The sequence below is a fragment of the Gorilla gorilla genome, chromosome 1 (genome assembly GCF_029281585.2).
Source record: "Gorilla gorilla gorilla isolate KB3781 chromosome 1, NHGRI_mGorGor1-v2.1_pri, whole genome shotgun sequence".
NCBI lineage: Eukaryota > Metazoa > Chordata > Mammalia > Primates > Hominidae > Gorilla > Gorilla gorilla.
Window position 1 is genome coordinate 207,645,318 of NC_073224.2, and position 23,294 is coordinate 207,668,611.

The 23,294-nt window shown below is 46.7% G+C and overlaps 1 protein-coding gene across 2 annotated transcripts in view; it reads right to left on the reverse strand.

Moving 5' to 3' along the window:
• Positions 1-19,892, reverse strand: part of HDAC1 (histone deacetylase 1) — a 41,715-nt gene extending 21,823 nt beyond the window's left edge. The window contains exons 1-2 of one of the 2 annotated variants that reach the window (XM_004025370.4): positions 19,543-19,892; positions 9,067-9,179 (exon numbers count right to left, since the gene is read on the reverse strand). In XM_004025370.4, the coding sequence (XP_004025419.3) occupies positions 9,067-9,179; positions 19,543-19,591 (162 nt within the window). In that variant the 5' untranslated portion in view covers positions 19,592-19,892. Of the gene's footprint in view, positions 1-9,066; positions 9,180-19,323; positions 19,418-19,542 lie in introns of those variants that run through there. The other variant, XM_063700707.1, reaches the window with a different exon arrangement.
• Positions 19,893-23,294: the final 3,402 nt, after the last annotated feature.

Genomic DNA, 23,294 nt, shown 5'->3' on the forward strand with positions numbered 1-23,294 from the left:
CAAATCCTAAAGGCACTTCAAATTCAACTGGACTCAACAATTTGTTGTTGAGAGCCTAGAAACACTCAAATTCCACTTAACTTCCAGAAGTTCTCTTTCATTATTTTTGTTAATGATACCAACATCCACTCAGGCTGAAAACCTAAGTGTCATTTTAAACTCTGTCCTTTTTTGCCTTCCTGTTTCAATCCATTGCCAATCTCTCTCATTATGCCTCCATAATCTTGATTGCATCTACTACCCTATTTTTCCTATGTCCTTCTTTCCCGGGTTTCCTATTCTCAGCACCAACCACCTAGTTGTTCAAGATCGAAGCCAGGGTATCATCTTTGTTTTTTTTTCGAGACAGAGTCTCACTCTGTCGCCCAGGCTGGAGTGTAATGGCACGATCTCGGCTCATTGCAACTTCTGCTGCCCAAGTTCAGCGATTCTCCCGTCTCAGACTCCTGAGTAGCTGGGATTACAGGCATCCGCGACCACGCCCGGCTAATTTTTGTATTTTTAGTAGAGATAGGGTTTCACCATGTTGGCCAGGCTAGTCTCAAACTCCTGACCTCAGGTGATCTGCTGGCCTTGGCTTCCCAAAGCGCCAGGGTTACAGGCATGAGCCACCACACCACACCAGGCAAGAATCATCTTTGATTCTTCTTTTTTCATCCGCTACATTCAACTTCTCTTGAAACTACCACCAATGTATTATCTGTCAAATCTGTCCACTTCCATCCTGGGCTACCACTTTTTTTGACTTGGATTCTGGCAACAATCTCCTAACTGGTATCCTAGCCTCCTTCTTAACCATTGTTAATTTATGCTGAATACTACAGGCAGAGTTTTCTGTCTCTCTTTTTTTTTCTTTTCTCTCTTCTTTCCTTCCTTTCTTCCTTCCTTCCTTCTTTGTCTTTCTCTCTCTCCCTCCCTCTCCCTGTTTCTTTCTCTCTCTCTGTCTCTCTATTTTTTTTTCTTTTTTTCACCGAGTTTCACTCTTGTCACCCAGCTGCAGTGCAATGGCACAATCTTGGCTCACTACAACCTCCGCCTCCCAGGTTCAAGCAATTCTCTTGCCCCAGCCTCCCGAGTAGCTGGGATTACAGGCGCCCACCACCACTCCCGGCTAATTTTTGTATTTTTAGTAGAGACGGGGTTTCACCATGTTGGCCAGGCTGGTCTCAAACTGCTGACCTCAGGTGATCCATCCGCCTCAGCCTCCCAAAGTGCTGGGACTACAAGCGTGAGCCACTGCGCCCGGCCTGTCTTTTTCTTTTTTATTTAGAGACATAATCTCCCTGTGTTGCCCAGGCTGGTCTCGAACTCCTGGGCTCAAGTGATCTTCTTGCCTCAGCCTTGCTAGTAGCTGGGATTACAAGCGTGTGTCACTGTGCCTGTTATAGAGTTATCAGTCTTAAAATGCAAACTGAATCATGTCACTCCCCTCTAAAAACACTTCAAAGGCATCATTACTCAAAATATCAAGTTCAAACTCTTTAACCTGGCTTGGAAAACCAGAATAATCTGATCCCTGCTCACCCCTCTTACACTCACCTAAATATTTTGTGCTGTATGCCAGGGAACACCAAACTCAAATCACTCATAAGCGCCAGTCAGTTTAGCTAGCTTAAAACAAACATAAACAAAACACTGGTGAGCAAAGGACAATCTTTATTTACATAGCTCTAGCTGATGGCTGCCATGAGGGAATTTGGGCCCAACTGCCAGATCCTTTCTGGACAATTTCATTTTTTAAATGTTGGCCACTAACCTAAAGCCCTTAAAATACTTTGAGTTAAATAAAACATGTTTGAGAGACTGAATTGATCTCATTCACTGTGCCAATCTGCCAAGCACCATTTTGCTTGCACTTCCCCAAGGGCCATCTCTCTCACATTTAGGCCTTTATACATGCTATGACCTACAACACTGTTCTCTTCACACCCTCTACTCAACCTTTAGGTTGCAAATGAAAAGTCAACCCAGGCACACACTTGTAGTCTCAACTACTTGGGAGGCTGAGGCAGGAGAATCACTTGAGCACAGACAGGAGTTTGAGGCTATAGTGCATTATAATCTCACCTATGAATAGCCACTGCATTCCATCCTGGGCAACAGAGCAAGGCTTTTTTTTTTTTTTTTTGAGACTCTGTTGCCCAGGCTGGCGTACAGTGGCGCGACCTCAGCTCACTGCAATCTCCACCACCCAGGTTCAAGCGATTTTCCTGCCTCAGCCTCCCGAGTAGTTGGGATTACAGGCATCCACCACCATGCCCGGCTAATTTTTGTATTTTTAGTAGAGAGAGGGTTTCACCATGTTGGCCAGGTTTGTCTTGAACTCCTGATCTCAGGTGATCCGCCTGCCTCAGCCTCCCAAAGTGCTGGGATTGCAGGCGTGAGCCACCGCACCTGGCCAAGGCTGTCTCTTAAAAAAGAGAGAGAGAGAGAAAGAGAAGAAAAGCCAATTCCCCCAAAAAGCTGTCCTTGACCTCTCAGAATCTCAGTTAAGTAACTCTCTGAAATGCTACCCTGAGAAGCCTGTACTTCCCTTATCATAACACTCACCAAACTGCATAGAAATTGCATGTTTGCTTGGTCTACTCTGGGAGGCCAGGAGCAGGTTCTACCTTTATTTGAAGCAACAAGCATGGTGCCTGACATATAGCAGCTGCTCAATGAATAACTGTTGACCTAACAAATTAACTCTTGGCTGGGCGTGGTGGCTCATGCCTATAATCCTAACACTTTGGGAGGCCAAGGGGGGCAGACTGCTTGGGCCCAGCACTTTGAGACCAGCTTGGGCAACAAGGTGAAACCCCATCACTATAAAAAATACAAAAATTAGCCAGGTATAGTAGCACACAGTGTAGCCCCAGCTACTCAGGAAGCTGAGGTGGGAAGATCACTTGAGCCCAGGAGGGTGAGGCTGCAGTGAGCTGTGATCACATCACTGCACTCCAGCCTGGATGACAGAGCAACCCCCTATCTAAAAAAATAAAACAGGCCAGGCGCCGTGGCTCACGCCTGTAATCCCAGCACTTTGGGAGGCTGAGGCAGGCAGATCACGAGGTCAGGAGATCGAGACCATCCTGACTAACACAGGGAAACCCCGTCTCTACTAAAAATACAAAAAATTAGCCAGGCGTGGTGGCAGGTGCCTGTAGTCCCAGCTACTCGGGAGGCTGAGGCAGGAGAATGGCATGAACCCAAGAGGCGGAGCTTGCAGTGGGCCGAGATTGCACCACTGCACTCCAGCCTGGGTGACAGAGCAAGACTCCGTCTCAGAAAATAAATAAATAAAAATTAAAAAAACAAAACAAAACAAAACCCATACACAAATTAAATCTCACTTGGAGTATTTTTGGCCTCCTAATTGGTCCTATTTCTATCCAGCCGTATCATCTTCCATCTTCCATATTGGTATCACAAAAATCTTAAAACGTTAATGTACTGCTCTCATTCAATGACACCCTGTTGACGAAGTAAATATTCTTTTTTTTTGAGACGGAGTTTCACTCTTGTTGCCCAGGCTGGAGTGCAATGGCATGATCTCGGCTCACTGCAACCTCTGCCTCCCAGGTTCAAGCTATTCTTCTGCCTCAGCCTCCCTAGTAGCTGGGATTACAGGCATGTGCCACCATGCCCAGCTGATTTTGTATTTTTAGTAGAGATGGGGTTTCTCCATGTTGGTCAGGCTGGTCTCAAACTCCCGACCTCAGGTGATCCGCCCACCTTGGCCTCCCAAAGTGCTGGGATTACAGGCGTGAGCCACTGCGCCCGGCCCGAAGTAAAGACTCTAAGCTCTTTGATATAGCAATCAAGAAACTTCACAAGGTTCCTTTCCCAATTTAATTGCCCCTGCTCTCTTTCACAAATATTATACTCCAAACAACTCTTCCTTAAGATCTAGAGAGGTATAGAGCTTTTCAACAGTGTCTGTGCTCATGTTCTTCCTATTATTTGAAATTCATCCCTTATCCCAAATCTCTGAAGGAAAGGGCTCATCTCAAATGCCACCTCTTTTACAAAGTAAAAGCAAATCACCTTCTAACAATCCATCTTCATCCCAGGACTCAAAGTTCCAAAGAATACAGCAGTGACCTCTTATCCTCAGTTTTGGTTTCTACAGTTCCAGTTACACACAATCACTGTCCAAAAATATTACATGAAAAATGCCAGAAACAAGCAATTCATAAGTTTCAAATTGTGAACCATTTGTTATGAAATTTTGTAACATCCAGCTCTGTCCCCTGGGTGTGAATCATCCCTTTATCTGGCATATCCACACTGTACACTACCCAACTGTGAGTCACTTAGTAGCCCTCTCAGTAATCAGATCAATTATTAAGGTATCACACTGTTTGTATTCAAGAAGCCCTTATTTTACTTAATAATGGCCCCGAAGTCCACGAGTAGTGATGCTGGCAATTTTGATATGCCAAAGAGAAGCTGTGCTGTGCTTCCTTTACATGAAAAGGTTGAAGTTCTCAATATAAGGAAAGAAAAAAATCCTGTGCTGAAGTCGCTAAGAGCTAAGATCTACAGTAGGAATGAATCTTCTTTTTTTTTATTTTTGGGAAGGAGTTTCACTCTTGTTGCCCAGGCTAGAGTGCAATGGTGAGATCTCAGCTCACTGCAACCTCTGCCTCCCAGGTTCAAATGATTCTCCTGTCTCAGCCTCCTGAGTAGCTGGGATTACAGGTATGCGCCACCACATCCGGCTAATTTTGTATTTTTAGTAGAGATGGGGTTTCACCATGTTAATCAAGGTGGTCTCGAATTCCTGACCTCAGATGATCCACCGGCTTTGGCCTCCCAAAGTGCTGGGATTACAGACATGAGCCACCACGCCCAGCCAGGAATGAATCTTCTATGCATGAAACTGTAAACGGCTTATTGCTATAATTGTCCTAGTATATTGTTAATTTCTTACTGTACCTAATTTATAAATTAAGCTTTATCAGAGGTATGTACGTATTAGAAAAAATATAACATATATAGGATACAGTACTATCCATGGTTTCAGGAATCTACTGGGCGTACTAGAAAGTATCCCCCCTCAGATAAGAGTGGGCTACTGCATTATCCCACAGTCAAAAATCACAAAATACACAGGAAACACAGTCCAGGATCCTACAGAAACAACAACAAACAACAGAATCAGATCTACATAGACCTTGGTGAATTAGTATATCAAAATCGTAATTAAATTAAAAAGAAGTGCTACTCAGGAGGCTGAGGAGGGAGGATTACTTGAGTCCAGGAGCTTGAGGCTGCAATGAGCTATGACTGTGCCACTGCACTCTAGCCCAGGCAACAGAGTAAAACCCTGTCTCTAAAAGAGAGAAAAAGAGGCCGGGCGCCATGGCTCACACATGTAATCCCAGGACTTTGCGAGGCCAAGGCGGGCGGATCACCTGAGGTTGGGAGTTCGAGACCGGCCTGACCAACGTGGAGAAACCCCATCTCTACTAAAAATACAAAATTAGCTGGCCGTGGTGGCGCATGCCTGTAATCCCAGCTACTAGGGAGGCGGAGATTGCGGTGAGCCAAGATCGCGCCATTGCACTCCAGCCTGGGCAACAAGAGCAAAACTCTGTCTCAAAAAAAAGAAAAAAGAAAAAGAAAAAGAAAAAAAAGTGAAAGGGCAAATAGCCAAATCACTTTTTCAGAAGAACAAAGTGGGAGGACTGTGCTACCAGATAACAAGACTTACTATAATATAAAGCTACTGTAATTAAGCCACTGTGGTATTGGCATATGGGTCAATAAACAGACCAAGTCAACCGAACAGAGAGCCCAAAACCAGACACACACATATTGCCTGGCACAAAGTAGGTGCTTGATGAGTATATATACAATGAATGAATAAAAATGGACATTTAATATATAAAAGAAATGGGTCAGGCACTGTGGCTCATGCCTGTAATCTCAGCACTTAGGGAGGCCAAGGTGGACAGATCACTTGAGCCTAGGAGTTTCAGACCAGCCTGGTTAACACAGCAAAACCCCATCTCTACAAAAATATAAAAATTAGCCGAGTGTGGTGACATGCACCTGTGGTCCCAGCTACTCAGGAGGCTGAGGTGGAAAGATGGCTTGAGCCTGGGAGGCAGAGGTTGCAGTGAGCCAAGATCGCATCAGTGCACTGCAGCCTGAGTGCCAGAGTGAGACACTGTCTCAGGAAAAAAAAAAAAAAAAAAAAAGACAACCAAATGGGAAAATGGGCAAAAAGGTTGAATAGGAATTTCAGTAGGGGAATATAAATTAAAATAATAGTAAGATACCATTTCATGTCTACCTAAATTAGCAACAGAATTGAAATCTGACAAAATCAAGTGTTGGCAAGGACTCAGAGCAACTGCAATTCTCCTACATAGCTGGCAATTGGAAACCATTTTGGCTTTATCTAACACAGGTGAATATGTGCATATGTCCTGACCCAATTCTAATCCTAGTATATCCTTTAGTGAAACTTTAGCATATATGCATCAAGAGACATGTTCAAGGAAGTTCATAGCAGCAGTATTTGCAATAGTCAAACCCCAGAAGCAAATCAAATGCTCATCAAAGAGATAACAGACTAGAATACATTTATTTCAATGAAATACAGTAAAAATAAATACAGCTACATGTATCAACATGGGTGAGTCTCAAGAACATGTTTAGCAAAAAAAGTCAGTCACATAATAAATACTGTATGGCTCCATCTATTTAACAATCAAACATGTAAAACTAAAACATACTGTGCTTGGAACTGCAGGTAAAAAATAAAAATCATTTTTATAATTTTTTAAAAAGAATACAGGCATGGTGGCTGATGCTTATAATCTCAGCACTTTGGGAGACCAAAGTAAGAAGATCTCTTGAGGCCAGGGGTTTGACACCAGCCTGGACAAAACAGCAAGACCCTGTTTCTACAAAAAAATTTTTCTGAGTTAGCCAAGAGAGGCTGGGTATGGTGGCTCATGCCTGTAATCCCAGCACTTTGGGAGGCCGAGGCAGGCGGATTGCTTTGAGCTCAGGAATTTAAGACCAGCCTGGGCAAAATGGTGAAACCCTATTTCTACCAAAAAATTAGCCAGGCATGGTGGCTTACACCTTTAATCCCAGCTACTTGGCAGGCTGAGGCTGGAGAATCACTTGAGCCCAGAAAGCAGAGGTTGCAGTGAGCCAAGATTGCACCACTGCACTCTAGTCTGGGTGACAGAGTGAGACCCTGTCTCAAAAAAAAGAAAAAAATAAAATAAAGCCAGGCATGGTGGTGCCTGCCTGTAGTCCTAGCTACTTGGGAGGTTGATGTGGGAAGATAACCTGAGCCCAGGAGTTCAAGGCTGTAGTGAGCTATGATCACACCACTGCACTCCAGCCTGCAGGGAGCAGAGCTCTAGGGAGCAGAGATAGTCTGCTCCCTAGAGTACCTAAAAATATCTTCTGCCTTTTCTGTTTTTCATTCCCAGCTGCCTTCACACCTAAAAAAGCTCCGTAGTCCCAAGGTCTGTCTACTCCTCTACTTTCCTTCCTTGCTTCCCCAGTTGCCTCCACTGGCTCCAGAGACATGACAAGGCCATCTAGGAAAGAACACTCATCTCCTTTCAGTCTCTGGAATGGTGACAAAAATACCACTGTTGGTAGGTTACTCAAGCTGTAGAAACAGACTTTAACCACAGATTCTTATGTAGTAAGGCAACATCACCTCCAGCCCCTCTTTATTTTCTCATTTGGACTCTTGTAACAGCCACTTACCTAGCCTCCCTGCTTCTAAAATACATGCCCTTTCCTATCTCTCTTTCATTTAAAACCCTTCACTTGTTCCTCCTCACTGTCTCCAGAGAGGTTAAAACTGGGAACCATTGGACCTATTTGGTCTACAGATGTACTAATGTGTTTGGTTTGTATACATGCTTAAAATAAAAACCAAAAAGCAAAAACTCTGAGTTAACTTTTTTTTTTGAGACAAAATCTCATTCTGTCATCTAGGCTGGAGTGCAGTGGTGCAATCATGGCTCACCGCAGCCTTGGCCTCCCAGGCTCAAGTGATCCTCCCACCTCAGCCTCCCAGATAGCTGGGACTACAGGTGCAGGCCAGGATACCAGCTAATTTTTTTCGTATTTTTTGTACAGACAAGGTTTCTTGGGATAACATTTTAAACCTAGGAGATTTTACATAATAATCCGGATTTCCAGCTTCTCTTTAAAATCTCAAAGATCAGTGACAAATCACCTGTAGCTGAATCTACAGGTTAGACCATCTATACTCTCTAATAACTAGAGATTTGGCATCTGCTTCAACATGGTCCCAATCACTCTTATTTAGGCATTAAATTTTTGGTTTTTTTGTTTTGTTTTGTTTTTTTGAGACAGGGTCTCACTCTGTCGCTCAGGCTGGAGCACAGTGGTGCAATCACGGCTCACTGTAACCTCTGCTTCCCAGACTCAAAATGATCCTCCTACCTTAGGCTGCTAAGTAGCCGGGACTACAGGCATGTGCCACCATGCCTGGCTAATTTTTTGTAGAGATGAGGTCTTGCCATGTTGACCAGGATGGTCTTGAACTCCTGGGCTCAAGCAATCTGCCCATCTCAGCCTCCCAAAGTGCTAGGATGACAGGCATGAGCCACCGCACCTGGCTTTGTTTTTTTAAGACAGAGTCTTGCTCTGCCCCCCAAGCTGGAATGCAGTGGCACAATCATAGCTCACTACAGCCTCGACCTCCCAGGCTCTAGCAGTCTTCCCACCTTAGCCTCCCAAGTATCTGGGACCACAGGCACATGCCACCATGGCCAGCTAATTTTTAAATTTTGTTGTAGAGACAGGGTCTCCCTATGTTGCCCAGGCTGGCCTAGAACTCCGAGGCTCAAGTGATCCTCTTGCCTTCACCTCCTGAAGTGCTGTGATTACAGGCGTGAGCCACCATGCCCAGCCAAAAATCTTTATCATTTACAGTACCTGCCTTGTAACAGCAGTCAACATGCATTTGATGAATGAGTGAATGAGTGGTGGAGAAAACGAGATAATGAATGGCATATGGGGAACCAGAGCAGATGAGGTTAGGGAGCGGTAGCACTTCTGGTAACTCACATAGATTTCCATTTTTCGGTAGAGACCATAGTTGAGCAGCAAATTATGAGTCATGCGGATTCGGTGAGGCTTCATTGGGTGGCCTTGTCCATAATAGTAATTTCCAACATCCCCTGAAGAAGAGAGAGTGACAGCTTCACTAACACAGTTAGGCATACACTACCAGGAGAACCCAGGAATTTTTACAGCAAACTCCCAGTCAAATTCTTTCTGGCTCATTTCTAGTTTCCAAGATTCTCTCCCACCTTTTGAAGGGTAACTCCAGAAGAAAAAAAAAAAAAAAAAGCAGGGACCCTGGTGAGGTGAACATTTAAGGTTCAGTCTAGCTCACTTTCTTCTGGAACCCACAGGCACTACATAGCAAGAGGGGTTCATTCCAAAGCTACTGGGGAACAACAGCCAGTGAAATGATTCACCTCACTATACCTCCAAGGAATTCCCTCCCACAACAGAAAAATTACCATTGCTACTCAGAATTATTAGAAGCCACAATTCACCTCTTACATATTGTAACACTTACGGTGTCAAAGCACATTCACTTCGTTTTCTTACTGGATCCTCACAGTAACATGGGTAGGACAGGGGGTATTACTATTCTCACCTTACAGATAAGAAAACTAAAACTTATCACATGCTTAATCTATAACACTAGCCTTCTAATTGGTCCCTCTACCTTCAATTCACACTACCTGCCACACTGTCACCAGAGTTATTTTCCTAATCCACAATTCTGATAACATCACTCCTTCGCTCAAAAAATCCTTATGGCTCCCCATCCCCTACAGGATAAAGAGTAAAGAATAACTTTAATAGAGATAGGCATGGTGGCATGAGCTTGTAATCCCAGTTACTCTGGAGGCTGAGGCAGGAAAATCACTTGAGCCCAGGAGTTCAAGACCAGCCTGGGTCTCAACATTTAATAATAATAACTTCAGAAGACTGGCATTCAAGGACTTTCTTTTTTTTGAGACAAGTCTCGATCTGTTGCCCAAGCTGGAGTGCAGTGGTGCAATCTCAGCTCACTGCAACCTTCGCCTCCTGGGTTCAAACAATTCTCCTGCCTCAGCCTCTCAAGTAGCTGGGATCACAGGCATGTGCTACCATGCCTGGCTAATTTTTGTATTTTTAGTAGAGAAGGGGTTTCACTTGTTGATCAAGCTGGTCTCAAACTCCTAACCTCAGTTGATCCACTCACCTCGGCCTCCCAAAGTGCTGGGATTACAGGTGTGAGCCACCGCACCTGGCCAGCATTCAAGGACTTTCTTTTATTTTATTTATTTATTTTTTTGAGACAGAGTCTGGCTGTGTTGCCCAGGCTGGAGTGCAGTGGCGCGATCTCAGCTCACTGCAAGCTCCGCCTCCAGGGTTCACGCCATTCTCCTGCCTCAGCCTCCCGAGTAGCTGGGACTACAGGCGCCTGCCACCATGCCCAGCTAATTTTTTGTATTTTTAGTACAGACGGGGTTTCACCGTGTTAGCCAGGATGGTCTTGATCTCCTGACCTTGTGATCCACCCGCCTCGGCCTCCCAAAGTGCTGGGATTACAGACGTCAGTCACCGCGCCCGGCCAAGGACTTTCTTAATCTGCCTTTCCAGCTTCATCCAAGGACTTTCTTAACCTGCCTTTCCAGCTTCATCTCCTGCTACCACCCTTTCCCACAACACACACACACTCACTCTCTCTCTCTATTTGCTCTAGACTGGAGTAGGCAAACTATGGCCCTGGGGACAAATACAACTAGTTGCCTGTTTTGGTAAATAAAATTTTATTGGAACACAGCCATGACCATTCGTTTACAGTTCCTCTATGGCTGTTTTCACACTACAGTGGCAGAGCTGAGCAGTTTAGTTGCCACAGACACCCCACGCATATGGCAAAATAAAGCCTAAAATATTTACTATCTGGCCCTATATAGAAAAAGTTTGCCAACCTGTGCTCCAGACACACCAGATTATGATCAGTATCCTGAACATGACATTCACCTTCACACCACAGTATCCTCTGTGCAGACTATTCCTTTGACCTGAAATGTCCTCCTTTCTCTGATGATGCTCATACTACAAAGCCCACCTCAAGCTCCAAACCCTTTCTTGATGAAAATAAATGGTCTTTTCCTCTACATGCAATTTGTATACAGCACTTCATTAGTTTTCTTTTCTTTTATTTTTTTATTTCTTGAGACGGAGTCTCACTCTGTCGCCTAGGCTGGAGTGCAATGGTGCTATCTCGGCGGCTCACTGCAACCTCTGCCTCCCAGGTTCAAGCAGTTCTCCTGCCTCAGCCTCCTAAATTGCTGGGATTACAGGTGCGTGCCACCAAACCCAGCTAATTTTCGTATTTAGTAGAGGTGGGGTTTCACTATGTTGGCCCGGTTGGTCTGGAACTCCTCACCTCAAGTGATATGCCCATCTCAGCCTCCCAAAGTGCTAGGATTGTTTTATATCTGAATTATTTACATGACTATATCCACAAGACTGGGTACCCCTTGAAGGCAAGGATTAATATGCCTTGTATATCACAGAGGCTCAATAAAGATTCAATGAATTGAATTGAGACTCAGAGAAGTTAAGTGCCTGCTCAAGATCACACAGCTGATGACTGATCTGGAGTCCACTCTTCGGACTCCAAATCCAATATGCTAAAAGCTACATTGGATTTTCCTTTTTTCTTTTTTTTTGAGACAGAGTCTCGCTCTGTCACCCAGGCTGGAGTGCAGTGGTGCGATCTCGGCTCACTGCAAGCTCTGCCTCCAGGGTTCACGCCATTCTCCTGCCTCAGCCTCCCAAGCAGCTGGGACTACAGATGCCTGCCATCAAGCCCGGCTAATTTTTTTTGTACTTTTAGTAGAGACGGGGTTTCACCGTGTTAGCCAGGATGGTCTTGATCTCCTGACCTCGTGATCCGCCCACCTCGGCCTCCCAAAGTGCTGGGATTACAGGTGTGAGCCACCGGGCCAGGCCCTATATTGGGCTTCTCAGGTACCTACTTCAGTTTGCACTTAATCTAGAGGGCTCTATAAGTCTACCTGATAGAAGATTCCTTGAACAATGTTGCAAAATCAAGTGAATTACACACCCAAAGATCTCTCCTTAGAGATTTATTAGGATGAGGCAGAGCTCTAGGCACCCAGTTAAAAAAAGGCATGAGCCTTGACCCCTAGCAACTCCCTTGCCTATCAAGCCTGGATCCAGCCAAGGCTCAGACCTGGGGGACTAAGATATCTTATCCAGAAGGTTAAGGGAGTATCTGAGGTGAGGGTAGTGAGGGTGGGGCTCTGAGACAGCATCCTTTTCTTTTTATGTTTTTTTTTGTTTGATGTTTTTGTTTGTTTGTTTGTAGAGATGGCATCTTGCTTTGTTGCCCAGGCTGGTTTCAAACTCCTGATCAGCCTTCTAAAGTGCTGGGATTACAAATGTGAGCCTCCAACAGTGCAGGCCAACCATCCTTTTCTTAACAGTTTTTAATTAGTTTGCCAACCCGTGCTGTGTGTATTCCTATACACATTGACAAATGCTATGACGGGGGAGCACACAGCATGAGGGGCACTGTCCACTTCCTTAGAATTCCACCCTGGATCCTCTTCTATATAACTTCTTGGGTGACTGCATCCTTTATGATTAAATTTACTATAATTAAAATAAAGATATATCTCTATATCTTAATCAGGTTGCTGAGAGACTTTAAAAGAAATGGTCCTTTTTATTTAGGTACTACTTAATTTTAATTTTTATTTTTGGAGACAGAGTCTCACTCTGTCACCCAGGCTGGAGTGCAGTGGTGCGATCTCAGGCTCACTGCAACCTCTGCCTCCCGGGTTCAAACAATTCTCCTGCCTCAGCCTCCTGAGCAGCTGGGATTACAGACATGTGCCACCACGCCTGGCTAAGTTTTGTATTTTTAGTAGAGTCAGGGTTTCACCATGTTGGCCAGGCTTGTCTTGAACTCCTGACCTCAAGTGATCCGCCCACCTCGGCCTCTCAAAGTGCTGGGATTACAGACGTGAGCCATGGCGCCAGCCATATTTTAAACTCTTAAAGAGCTTTCCCATCATTGTTCTCATAATAGGAACTCCTATCATTTTGATTTTATAGGAGAGTAATCTGAAATGTAAGGTGACTTGCCTGATATTACAAAGCTTCTCAATGGCAGAGCCAAATCTGAATCCCAAAGTAATGACCTCACTGCAAAACTCAGTTTCTCAAGTAAGAAGTCTATTCCCGGCTGGGCCTAGTGGCTCACGCCTGTAATCCCAGCACTTTGGGAGGCCAAGGAGGGTGGATCATGAGGTAAGGAGATCAAGACCATCCTGGCTAACACGGTGAAACCCGTCTCTACTAAAAATACAAAAAATGGCCGGGCGCGGTGGCTCATGCCTGTAATCCCAACACTTCGGGAGGCCGAGGCAGGCGATCATCTGAGGTCGAGAGTTCAAGACCAGCCTGACCAACATGTAGAAACCCCGTCTCTACTAAAAATACAAAATTAGCCGGGCATGGTGCCATATGCCTGTAATCCCAGCTACTCAGGAAGGCTGAGGCAGGAGAATCGCTTGAACCTGGGAGGCGGAGGTTGCAGTGAGTTGAGATTGCGCCACTGCGCTCCAGCCTGGGCAACAAGAGCAAAACTTGGTCTCAAAAAAAAAAAAAGGCCGGGCGCGGTGGCTCACGCCTGTAATCCCACCACTTTGGGAGGCCGAGGCAGGCGAATCACAAGGTCAGGAGATGGAGACCATCCTGGCTAATACGGTGAAACCCCGTCTCTACTAAAAATACAAAAAATTGGCCAGGCGTGGTGGTAGGCGCCTGTAGTACCAGTTACTCGGGAGGCTGAGGCAGGAGAATGGCATGAACCTGGGAGGTGGAGGTTGCAGTGAGCCGAGATCACGCCACTGCGCTCCAGCCTGGGTGAAAGAGCAAGACTCCATCTCAAAAAAAAAAAAAAGAAATTAGCCAGGCGTAGTGTCACGTGCCTCCAGTCCCAGCTCCTCGGGAGGCTGAGGCAGGAGAATGGCATGAACCCTGGAGGCAGAGCTTGCAGTGAGCCAAGATCGCGCCACTGCACTCCAGCCTGGGCGACAGAGCAAGACTCCGTCCCCCCCGCAAAAAAAGAAGTCTATTCCCTTATCTAAAGACTGAGGTCTTTGTACTTTTTCTTTTTCTTTTTTTGAGGCAGGGTCTTGCTTTGTCACTCAGCCTGAGTGCAGTGGTGCCATTATGGGTCACTGCAGGCTCCACCTGGGCTCAAACCATCCACCTGCCTCAGTCTCCCACCTCAACCTCCCAAGTAGCTGCGATTGCAGGCAAGTGCCACCACACCCAGCTTATTTTTTTGTGTTGTTTTGTAGAGCTGGGGGAGGTCTCATTTTGTTGCCCAGGCTGGTCTTGAACGCCTGGTCTCAAGTGATCCTTCCGCCTTGGCCTCCCAAACTACTGGGATTACAGGCGTGAACCACCATGCCCAGCCCATTTTTTTCTTCTTTTAAACTGACAATGTTATCATAAAACTGTGCAAAATGATACGACTACAAAAATCACAGGTTCCAGCCTCAAAATGATTCTCATCACTGCCAGCAATCCTTCCAAATTTCTTTCCCTAGCCCCCCACTTTTGCAAAAGCTATTTAAATCTCCTCTCTTCAAGATTCCTGCTCTACCAACTGCCCTACCCCACCCTCAGGAAAAGGAATATTCTCTTTCCTGATCTTGAGAACTCCCCCAACTTTCTCCTTATCTTCTCCTCTTCAAACTTACCTCCATTTGAACTTTTCCTTGACATTTACCCTCGCATCACAAAGGAATTTGTTGAAGGTTAGTGTCTCTAGCTGGGCTCCGGTTTCTATCTCCCCTGGTCTCCTCAGGAAGCTCCATCACTACCAGTCCCTTTCCTGTATCTTCAGCCTCTCCCTCTCTTCTGGCTGTTTTCCATAAGAATTATTTCAATATGCTCAACTTTTAGCCACTACATCTCCATCTCCCTTATCAACAATCCTCTCTCCCTACCTCACACAAGCTTCCCTTTAAAAGGGTTCAACCAGCTGGGCATGATGGCTCACGCCTGTAAACCCAGCACTTTGGGAGGCCGAGGTGGGTAGATCACTTGAGCTCAGGAGTTTGAGACCAGCCTGGGCAACATGGCGAAATCCTGTCTCTAAACAAAAGACAACCATTTGTCTTCTAAACAAAAAATACAAAAAGGGTGCACACCTGTGGTTCCAGCTACTTGGAAGGCTGAGGTGGGAGGACTGCTTGAGCCTGGGAGGCAGAGGTGGTAGTGAGCCAGGATCGTGCCACTGCACTCCAGCCTGAGTGACAGAGTGAGACCCTGTCTCCAAAAAAAGGGTTCAACCTGATGTCTCCTCTTCAGCTAGCCATCCATGTACTGCAATCTACCACAATCTAGCTTCTGCCCCAGTTGCTGCCAACACTTGCCCAGTCCCTCCCTTCTTTAGCTTCTGTAACCCAGTACTTTCTGGTTCACCTACCTCTCCGGCCCCTCACTCTATATCATTATACATTTAATCAACAAATATTTATTGAGAACCTACCATGAGCTAGGCATTGTTTTTGGTGCTGAGGATACAGGGTAGACAAGGCACGGCCCCTTTCCCTAAAGAGCCTCCTGTCTACAAGAAATATGACCAAGTAAATGGGCAATTCCTCTATACAGTGACAAATACTATCACGGGGGAGTACACAGCATGAGGGGCACTAAACTTTTCCTCAATCCACTTCCTTAGAATTCCACCCTGGAATTCTATATAACTTCTTGGGTGACTGCATCCTTTATGACTAAATTTACTACAATTAAAATTGCTAGCAGCCAGGAATGGTGGCTCATGCCTATAATCCCAACACTTTGGGAGGCTAAGCCCAGGACTTCAAGGCCAGCCTGGACAACATGGCAAGACAACATCTCTACAACAAACAAACAAACAAACAAATAAAATAACTATCCATATGCTGATTGCTATGGTCTGAATGTGTCCCCCAAAATTCATGTGTTGGAAACATATTCCCCAACGCCAACAGTGTTTGGAAGTGGAGCCTTTTGGGAGGTGTTTAGGTCTCAAGGGCTCTACCATCCTCACTAATACATAATGGCCATATAAAAAAACAGAGTTTATCCTTTTTTGCCTTTCCACCTTCTGTCATATGAAGACACTGAATTCAAAGCACCATATTGGAAGTAGAGACCAGACCCTCACCAGACACCAAATGCTGGAACCCTGATCTTGGACTTTCTAGCCTTGGACTTCTCAGCCTCCAGAACTATGAGAAATACATTTATGTGTTTTTTTTTTTTTGACACAAGGTCTCACTCTGTCCCCCAGGCTGGAGTGCAGTGGTGCGATCATGGCTCACTGCAGAGTCGACCTCCCAGGATCAAGTGATCCTCCCACTTCAGCCTCTACAGGCACATGCCATCATGCCCAGCTAATTTTTTTACTTTTTGTAGAGACAGAGTCTCCCTAAGTTGCCCAGGCTGGTCTCAAACTCCTGGGCTCAAGAGAACCATCCGCCCCAGCCTACCAAAGTACTGGGATTATAGGCGTGAGCCACCACATTCAGCAATTTCTGTTCTTTATAAACAGTGTTCTGTTATAGCAGACTAAGATACTGATGACTACCAAAAAATTTCTATCTTCTAAACTGCCTACTGGATGCCTCTACTTGGATGTCCCCTAAACATCTTAACAGTTATCAATAGTTATTTCTAAACAAACAAACAACAACAACAAAAAACCAGTGGCTTAGGCCTGTAATCCCAGCACTTTGGGAGGCCAAGGTGGCAGGATTGCTTGAGACCAGGCCCAGGAGTTCAAGACAAGCCTGGGCAACATATTGAGACCCCATCTCTAGAAGTTTAAAAAAAAAAAAAAGTTGGGGCCGGGTGCAGTGGCTCACACCTGTAATCCCAGCACTTTGGGAGGCCGAGGCAGGCGGATCATGAGGTCAGGAGATCCAGACAATCCTGGCTAACACGGTGAAACCCTGTCTCTACTAAAAATACAAAAAATTAGCCCAGTGTGGTGGCAGGCGCCTGTAGTCCCAGCTACTGGAAAGGCTGAGGCAGGAGAATGGCGTGGACCTGGGAGGTGGAGCTTGCAGCAGTGAGCCGAGATTGCGCCACTGCACTCCAGCCTGGGCGACAGAGCGAGACTCCGTCTCAAAAAAAAAAAAAAAAAAAAAAAGTTATCAACTGACATGGCATTCTCCAAACCTCCAAACACTCACCATCAAATTGCCCACATCAGAGGCCAGGAAGTGTGGCTCATGCCTATAATCCCAGCACTTTGGGAGGCTGAGGCAGATGGAGCACTGGAGGTCAGTTTGAGACCAGCCTGGCCAACATCGTGAAACCCCATCTCTAATAAAAATACAAAAATTAGCCAGGCATGGTGGCGCACGCCTGTAATCCCAGCTACTCAGGAGGCTGAGGCAGGAGAATCCCTTGAATCTGGGAGGTGGAGGTTGCAGTTGTAGTGAGCCGAGATCAAGCCACTGCACTCCAGCCTGGGTGACAGAGCTAGACATCGTCTCAAAAAATAAATACTGCCCACACCAGGAGCTTGGGATCCATGCCGTCTTCCTTACCCCTACAATCTGAATTTTTTTGTTTGTTTTTTTTTGAGACGAAGTCTCGCTCTGTTGCCCAGGACGAGTGCAGTGGTGAGATCTCAGCCCACTGCAACCTCTGCCTCCCAGGTTCAAACAATTCTCGCACCTCAGCCTCCTGAGTAGCTGGGACTACAGGCATGTGCCACCACACCTCGCTAATTTTTTTTTTTTTTTTTTTGAGATGGAGTCTCACCCTGTTGCCCAGGCTGGAGTGCAGCAGCGCAATCTTGGCTCACTGCAACCTCTGCCTCCTGGGTTCAAGCGACTCTCCTGCCTCAGCCTCCTGAGTAGCTGGGATTACAGGTGCGCGCCACCACGCCTGGGTAATTTTTGTATTTTTAGTAGAGACGGGGTTTCACCATGTTGGTCAGGCTGGTCTTGAACTCCTGACCTCATGATCCGCCCGCCTCGGCCTCCCAAAGTGCTGGGATTACAGGCGTGAGCCACCGTGCCCAGCCTAAATTTTGTATTTTTAGTAGAGATGGGGTTTCACCGTGTTGGCCAGGCTGGTCCTGAACTCCTGGCCCCGAGTGATCTGCCTGCCTCAGCCTCCCAAAGTACTGGGATTAGAGAGGTGTGAGCCACTGCACCTGGCCCCCATGACTTTAATTTCTAAGGTATAAACCTGATGATGTCACTAACCTGCATAAAACTTGAATCACTCACAAGTGCCCTCAATAAAGTCCAACTTCCTTGGGACAGCATGCCCAGCCCTTCATGGTCCGGTCCCTATTTACATCTTTTTTTTTTTTTTTTAAGACAGAGCCTCGCTCTGTTGTCCAAGCTGGAGTGCAATGGCACGATCTCAGCTCACTGCAACCTCTGCCTCCCGGGTTCTAAGGGATTCTCCTGCCTTAGGCTCCAGAGTAGCTGGGATTACAGGAGCACGCCACCATGCACGGCTAATTTTGTATTTTTAGTAGAGACGGGGTTTCACCATGTTGGCCAGGCTGGTCTCGAACTCCTGACCTCAGGTGATCCACCAGCCGCGGCCTCCCAAAGTGCTGGGATTACAGGTGTGAGCCACCGCGCCCGGCCAAATGCCTGTTTTTCAAAGGTCCTGTCCTCTCTCTTGCCTCTGAAACTTGCTGTTATCTTTGCCTTCCCTGTGCCTGGCTAAGAACTCCTGTTCTTCAGGTCCTAACTAAGACGTCCCCTTCTTCGCTGACTCCTCAGGTGGAGTTCGGTGCCTCTTCTCTGTGCTCCCCTAACACTCTGGGCTCTGACACGGAGAGAACTTCGGTCACTGGGAAGGGTGACCCGATCAACCCCACGGCCCCAGCCCCTCAACACTTCCTCGAACACAGTAACCTGCTTGAGAGATTAAGTGAGAAGTCTGTTTTAACAGGTTGCATCCTTCTCCTTGCAACCCCTGGCGCCCCACGTCGCAGTAGCAACCGCAGGCCCCGCTCAGAGGCTGGGGGAGGGGAGGCGGGCGACCAGTAGTGCAGGACTCTTCCCCCAGAAAAGATGAGGAAGGGACGGGGCAGGGAAGAGCTTTGGGTTCTCGGCAAGAAAATGTATCCTTGCAGCCGTCTCCATCAGATTCAGCCTCCCCGCTCCGACGCACCCTCCCCTCTAGGAGTCCCACTCAAACTCTCCACATCAGACTTCCTCAGAATCTTCCCACCAAGATTACCTCACGCTTCCCCCACGCGATCCCCTCTTGGTCTCAGCTTCGATCTCCCTTCCTCGCAGCCTCCTCCCTCAGCCTCGACTTCCCCCTCGCAGCCTCCTCTCCGAGCCTCTCCCCAGCGCCTCAGCCTCCCGCAGCCTCCCATCGGCGCTGCAGCCTCAGCCTCCAGGTTCCCGGTCCGGCCCGGCGTGGCCCCGCCCCCGCCGCGAGGACGGTGCTCACCGTCGTAGTAGTAACAGACTTTCCTCCGGGTGCCCTGCGTCTGCGCCATCTTGCTCGCCTCCCGTCCCTACCGTCAGTCGGTCCGTCCGCCCTCCCGCCCGCGGCTCCGCTCAGCGTCCGACCCAGGGGGGAGGGGGCGGGCCTCCGGCCCGCCCCGCCCGTCCCCTCCTGGGCTCACCTATAGCCGCGCAGCCCGGGCACCGCTCCAGCCAATCAGCTTGCGCAGACACGGGCCCGGAACTCGGCAGGGGGCAAGGGCAGCCCGGAGAGGCCGCCGAGGGCCCCCTGGGCCTGTACCAAGGTCTGCGACAGATGGGTGGGGAGCCGCCCGGGGACCGTACCATCAGTCCCGGGGGAGGAAAGCAGCTCTGTAAACTTAACAGTACCACTTCGTCGTGAAAAGCGTGCTTGGAGATCGGAGGCCAACTTTCTGATTTTACGGAGAATAAACCGAGGCCTACAGGGGAAAAGTGACTTGCACAAGGTCACTCAGCCAATAAAAGGGCTGAACCTGGGTTAGAAAGCGAGTTTGTGACCGCAAAGGAGGGCTACAGAAAAATAATTTAAAAAGAAAAGCAACACGCGGGTTTGGAGAGGAAGAAACTGACAAGAAAGGGAAAGAAAGCTAATGTTTGTCGAGGGGCTGCTGTGTGCCAAGTACTGTGCGACAGTTTACCAATGTTATTTCAGTTTTTCCTCAAAAGAGCTCTCGGCCAAGGGCTTTTTACCTCCATTTTACAGGACAGGATAAAGAAGTTCAGACTTCTGTGAATTATTCAAAGTTACACAAAGTAATTAAATTCAATTTTTCAATTGTACAGGGTTTTTTGAATGCCTTCTTTGCACCAGAGGCACTGTAACAAAGTGACAGAACCCAGCCTTTCAGACTCCAAAACCTACCTCCCTGATGCACTCACCCAGGATGACTAAGTAGGCGTCTCTTTAGACAGGAGGAAATGGGATTATCCTATGATAGGAGGGCAGGTTTCCTTTCTTTTCTTTCGGTTTTTTTTTTTTTTTTTTTTTTTTTTTTTGAGACAAGAGTTTCGCTCTAGTTGCCCAGGCTGGAGTGCAATGGTGTGATCTCGGCTCACCACAATCTCTGCCTCTGGGTTCAAGCGGTTCTCCTGCCTCAGCCTCCTGAGTAGCTGGAATTACAAGCATGTGCCACCATGCCCGGCTAATTTTGTATTTTTAGTAGAGACTGGGTTTCTCCGTGTTGGTCCAGGTGGTCTCGAACTCCTGACCTCAGGATCTGCCCACCTCGGCCTCCCAATATGCTGAGATTACAGGCGTGAGCCACAGCGCCCGGCCTAGGAGGGCAGGTTTCTCAGCCTGGTAGCTAATGACATTTTGGGCCAGGTAATGCTTTTTTGTAGGAAGCTGTTCTGTGCATTAACAGCTTCTGTGAAGCTGTTCTGTGCCTGGGCAACTAGAGCGAAACTCTTGTCTCAAAAAAAAAAAAAAAAAAATTAAGCAGCATCCTTAGCCTCTACCCACTAGATGCCAGTAGCACCTTCCCCCCAGGCTGTGACAACCAAAGTTGTCTCTAGACATTGCCAAGTACTGTGCAATAGCTTTACCATTGGGTTGGGGGGAAGATTAGTGGGGTGTAAGGGAGTGTGAAATTGCCCCCAACTCTACCATTAAGAACCACTCCACCAGATCATCAATTATCAACTGATCATCACTGAAAGCTGAAAGACCTAAAAGCGCAATGCTGGGCTATTAAAATAACTACAATAATGTCAATATTTAATGAGTGCTTCCTATGTGCCAAACATTGCTCTAAGTTAGCCGCCGACTTGTGGTCCTACAGTCAACAAGAGGCTGGGCACAGTGGCTCACGCCTGTAATCCCAACACTTTGGGAGGCCAAGAAGGGTGGATCACTTGAGCTCAGGAGTTCGAGACCAGCCTGGGCAACATGGCAAAACCCCATCTCTACAAAAAATAGAAAAATTACCCAGGTGTGGGGGCGCGCTCCTGTAGTTCCAGCTACTCAGGAGGCTGAGGTGGGATGATGGCTTGAGCCCAGGAGACAGATGTTGCAGTGAGCCAAGATCATGCCACCACACTCCAGCCTGGGCAATAGAGCCAGGCCTTGTCTCAAACAAAAGAAAACAACAAGATACATCTTTATGCCTCTTTAGAGGGTGTTTGGGACTTGTGTTTCTCACTCAGAAACTGCATTTGAGTCATTAATCATAAGGTAACAGAAAATCTAAGACTGGGTGGCTCTATAATAGAAACAGCAAAGGGCCAGGGAACAAATTCTACTCCCAGTTCTCTGTTGCTAATTCTCAGCTAGCCCTGGGTGGATTTACTTAACCATTCTGGGCCTCCATTTCCCTTGTTATAAAATGGGGAGGAGGCCAGGCGCAGTGACTCACGCCTGTAATCCTAACAATTTGGAAGGCTGAGGTGGGCAGATCACCTGAGGTCAGGAGTTCAAGACCAGCCTGGCCAGCGCGGTGAAACCCCGTCTTTACTAAAAATGCAAAAATTAGCTGGGCGTGGTGGTGTGTGCCTGTAGGTCCCAGCTACTTAGGAGGCTGAGGCAGGCGATTCGCTTGAAACCGGGAGGTGGAGGTTGCAGTGAGCCGAGATCAGGCCACTGCATTCCAGTCTGGATGACAGAGTGAGACTCTGTCTCAAATAAATAAGAAATAAAATAAAATAACAAAAATGGGGAGGATAGGAATACAAAGTTCATTGACGCTATGGCTGTACACAGTATCCCAAAGAGAAGAGTGTGGGGATCAGATGAGATCATGAGGTGTGGCAGCAGGTCAGTCAGGTGATAGATTTACATTATTATGACTCAGATGCTCTTTGTTTGCATATATATATATATATATATATATATATATATAAATTTTTTTTTTTTTTAGACGAAGTCCCTCCCAAAGTGCTGGGATTACAGGCATGAGCCACCACACCTGGCCCTTTTTTTGTATATTTTTAAAATTACAAAAAATAAATAAAATAAAAATTAAAATTAAAAAAATAAAAAATAAAAATTAGAGGCCGGGCGCTGTGGCTCACTCCTGTAATCCCAGCAGTTTGGGAGACCGAGGCGGGCAGATCACCCAAGGTCAGGAGTTTGAGACCAGCCTGGCCAACATGGCGAAACCCCACATCTACTAAAAATATAAAAATTAGCTAGGCGTGGTGGCAGGTGCCTGTAATCCCAGCTACTAGGGAGGCTAAGGCAGAAGAATGGCTTGAACCTGGGAGGCAGAGGTTGCAATGAGCTGAGATCGTGCCATTCAGCCTCCCGAGTAGCTGGGATTGTAGGCACCTGCCACCACTCCCAGCTAATTTTTTGTATTTTTAGTAGAGACAGGGTTTCACTATGTTGGCCAGGCTGATCTTGAACTCCTGACCTTGTGATCCGCCTGCCCCGGCCTCCTAAACTGCTGGAATTACAGGTGTGAGCTACCGTGCCTGGCCGACATTTCCCTATCTTTCATCAAACACTCTGCCATCCTCAGGTATCTTTAATTTTCTCACTTTTTAATGGAAATGTGGGTGCAAAAAACCATTTTCTTTATTATACCATTTATTAAATGGTATAATACCATAATATAATTTTCTTTATTATACCATTTATTGAACCATTTATCTTTATTATAAGAACAACAAGCATGAGCTTGGTGGTAAATAGCTACTAACACTCAGTTTCATTGTCTAAGACCAACAGGGAGTGGTGGGGACTCTGGCAAAGGTAGAGTTCAGGCCCTACCTGGA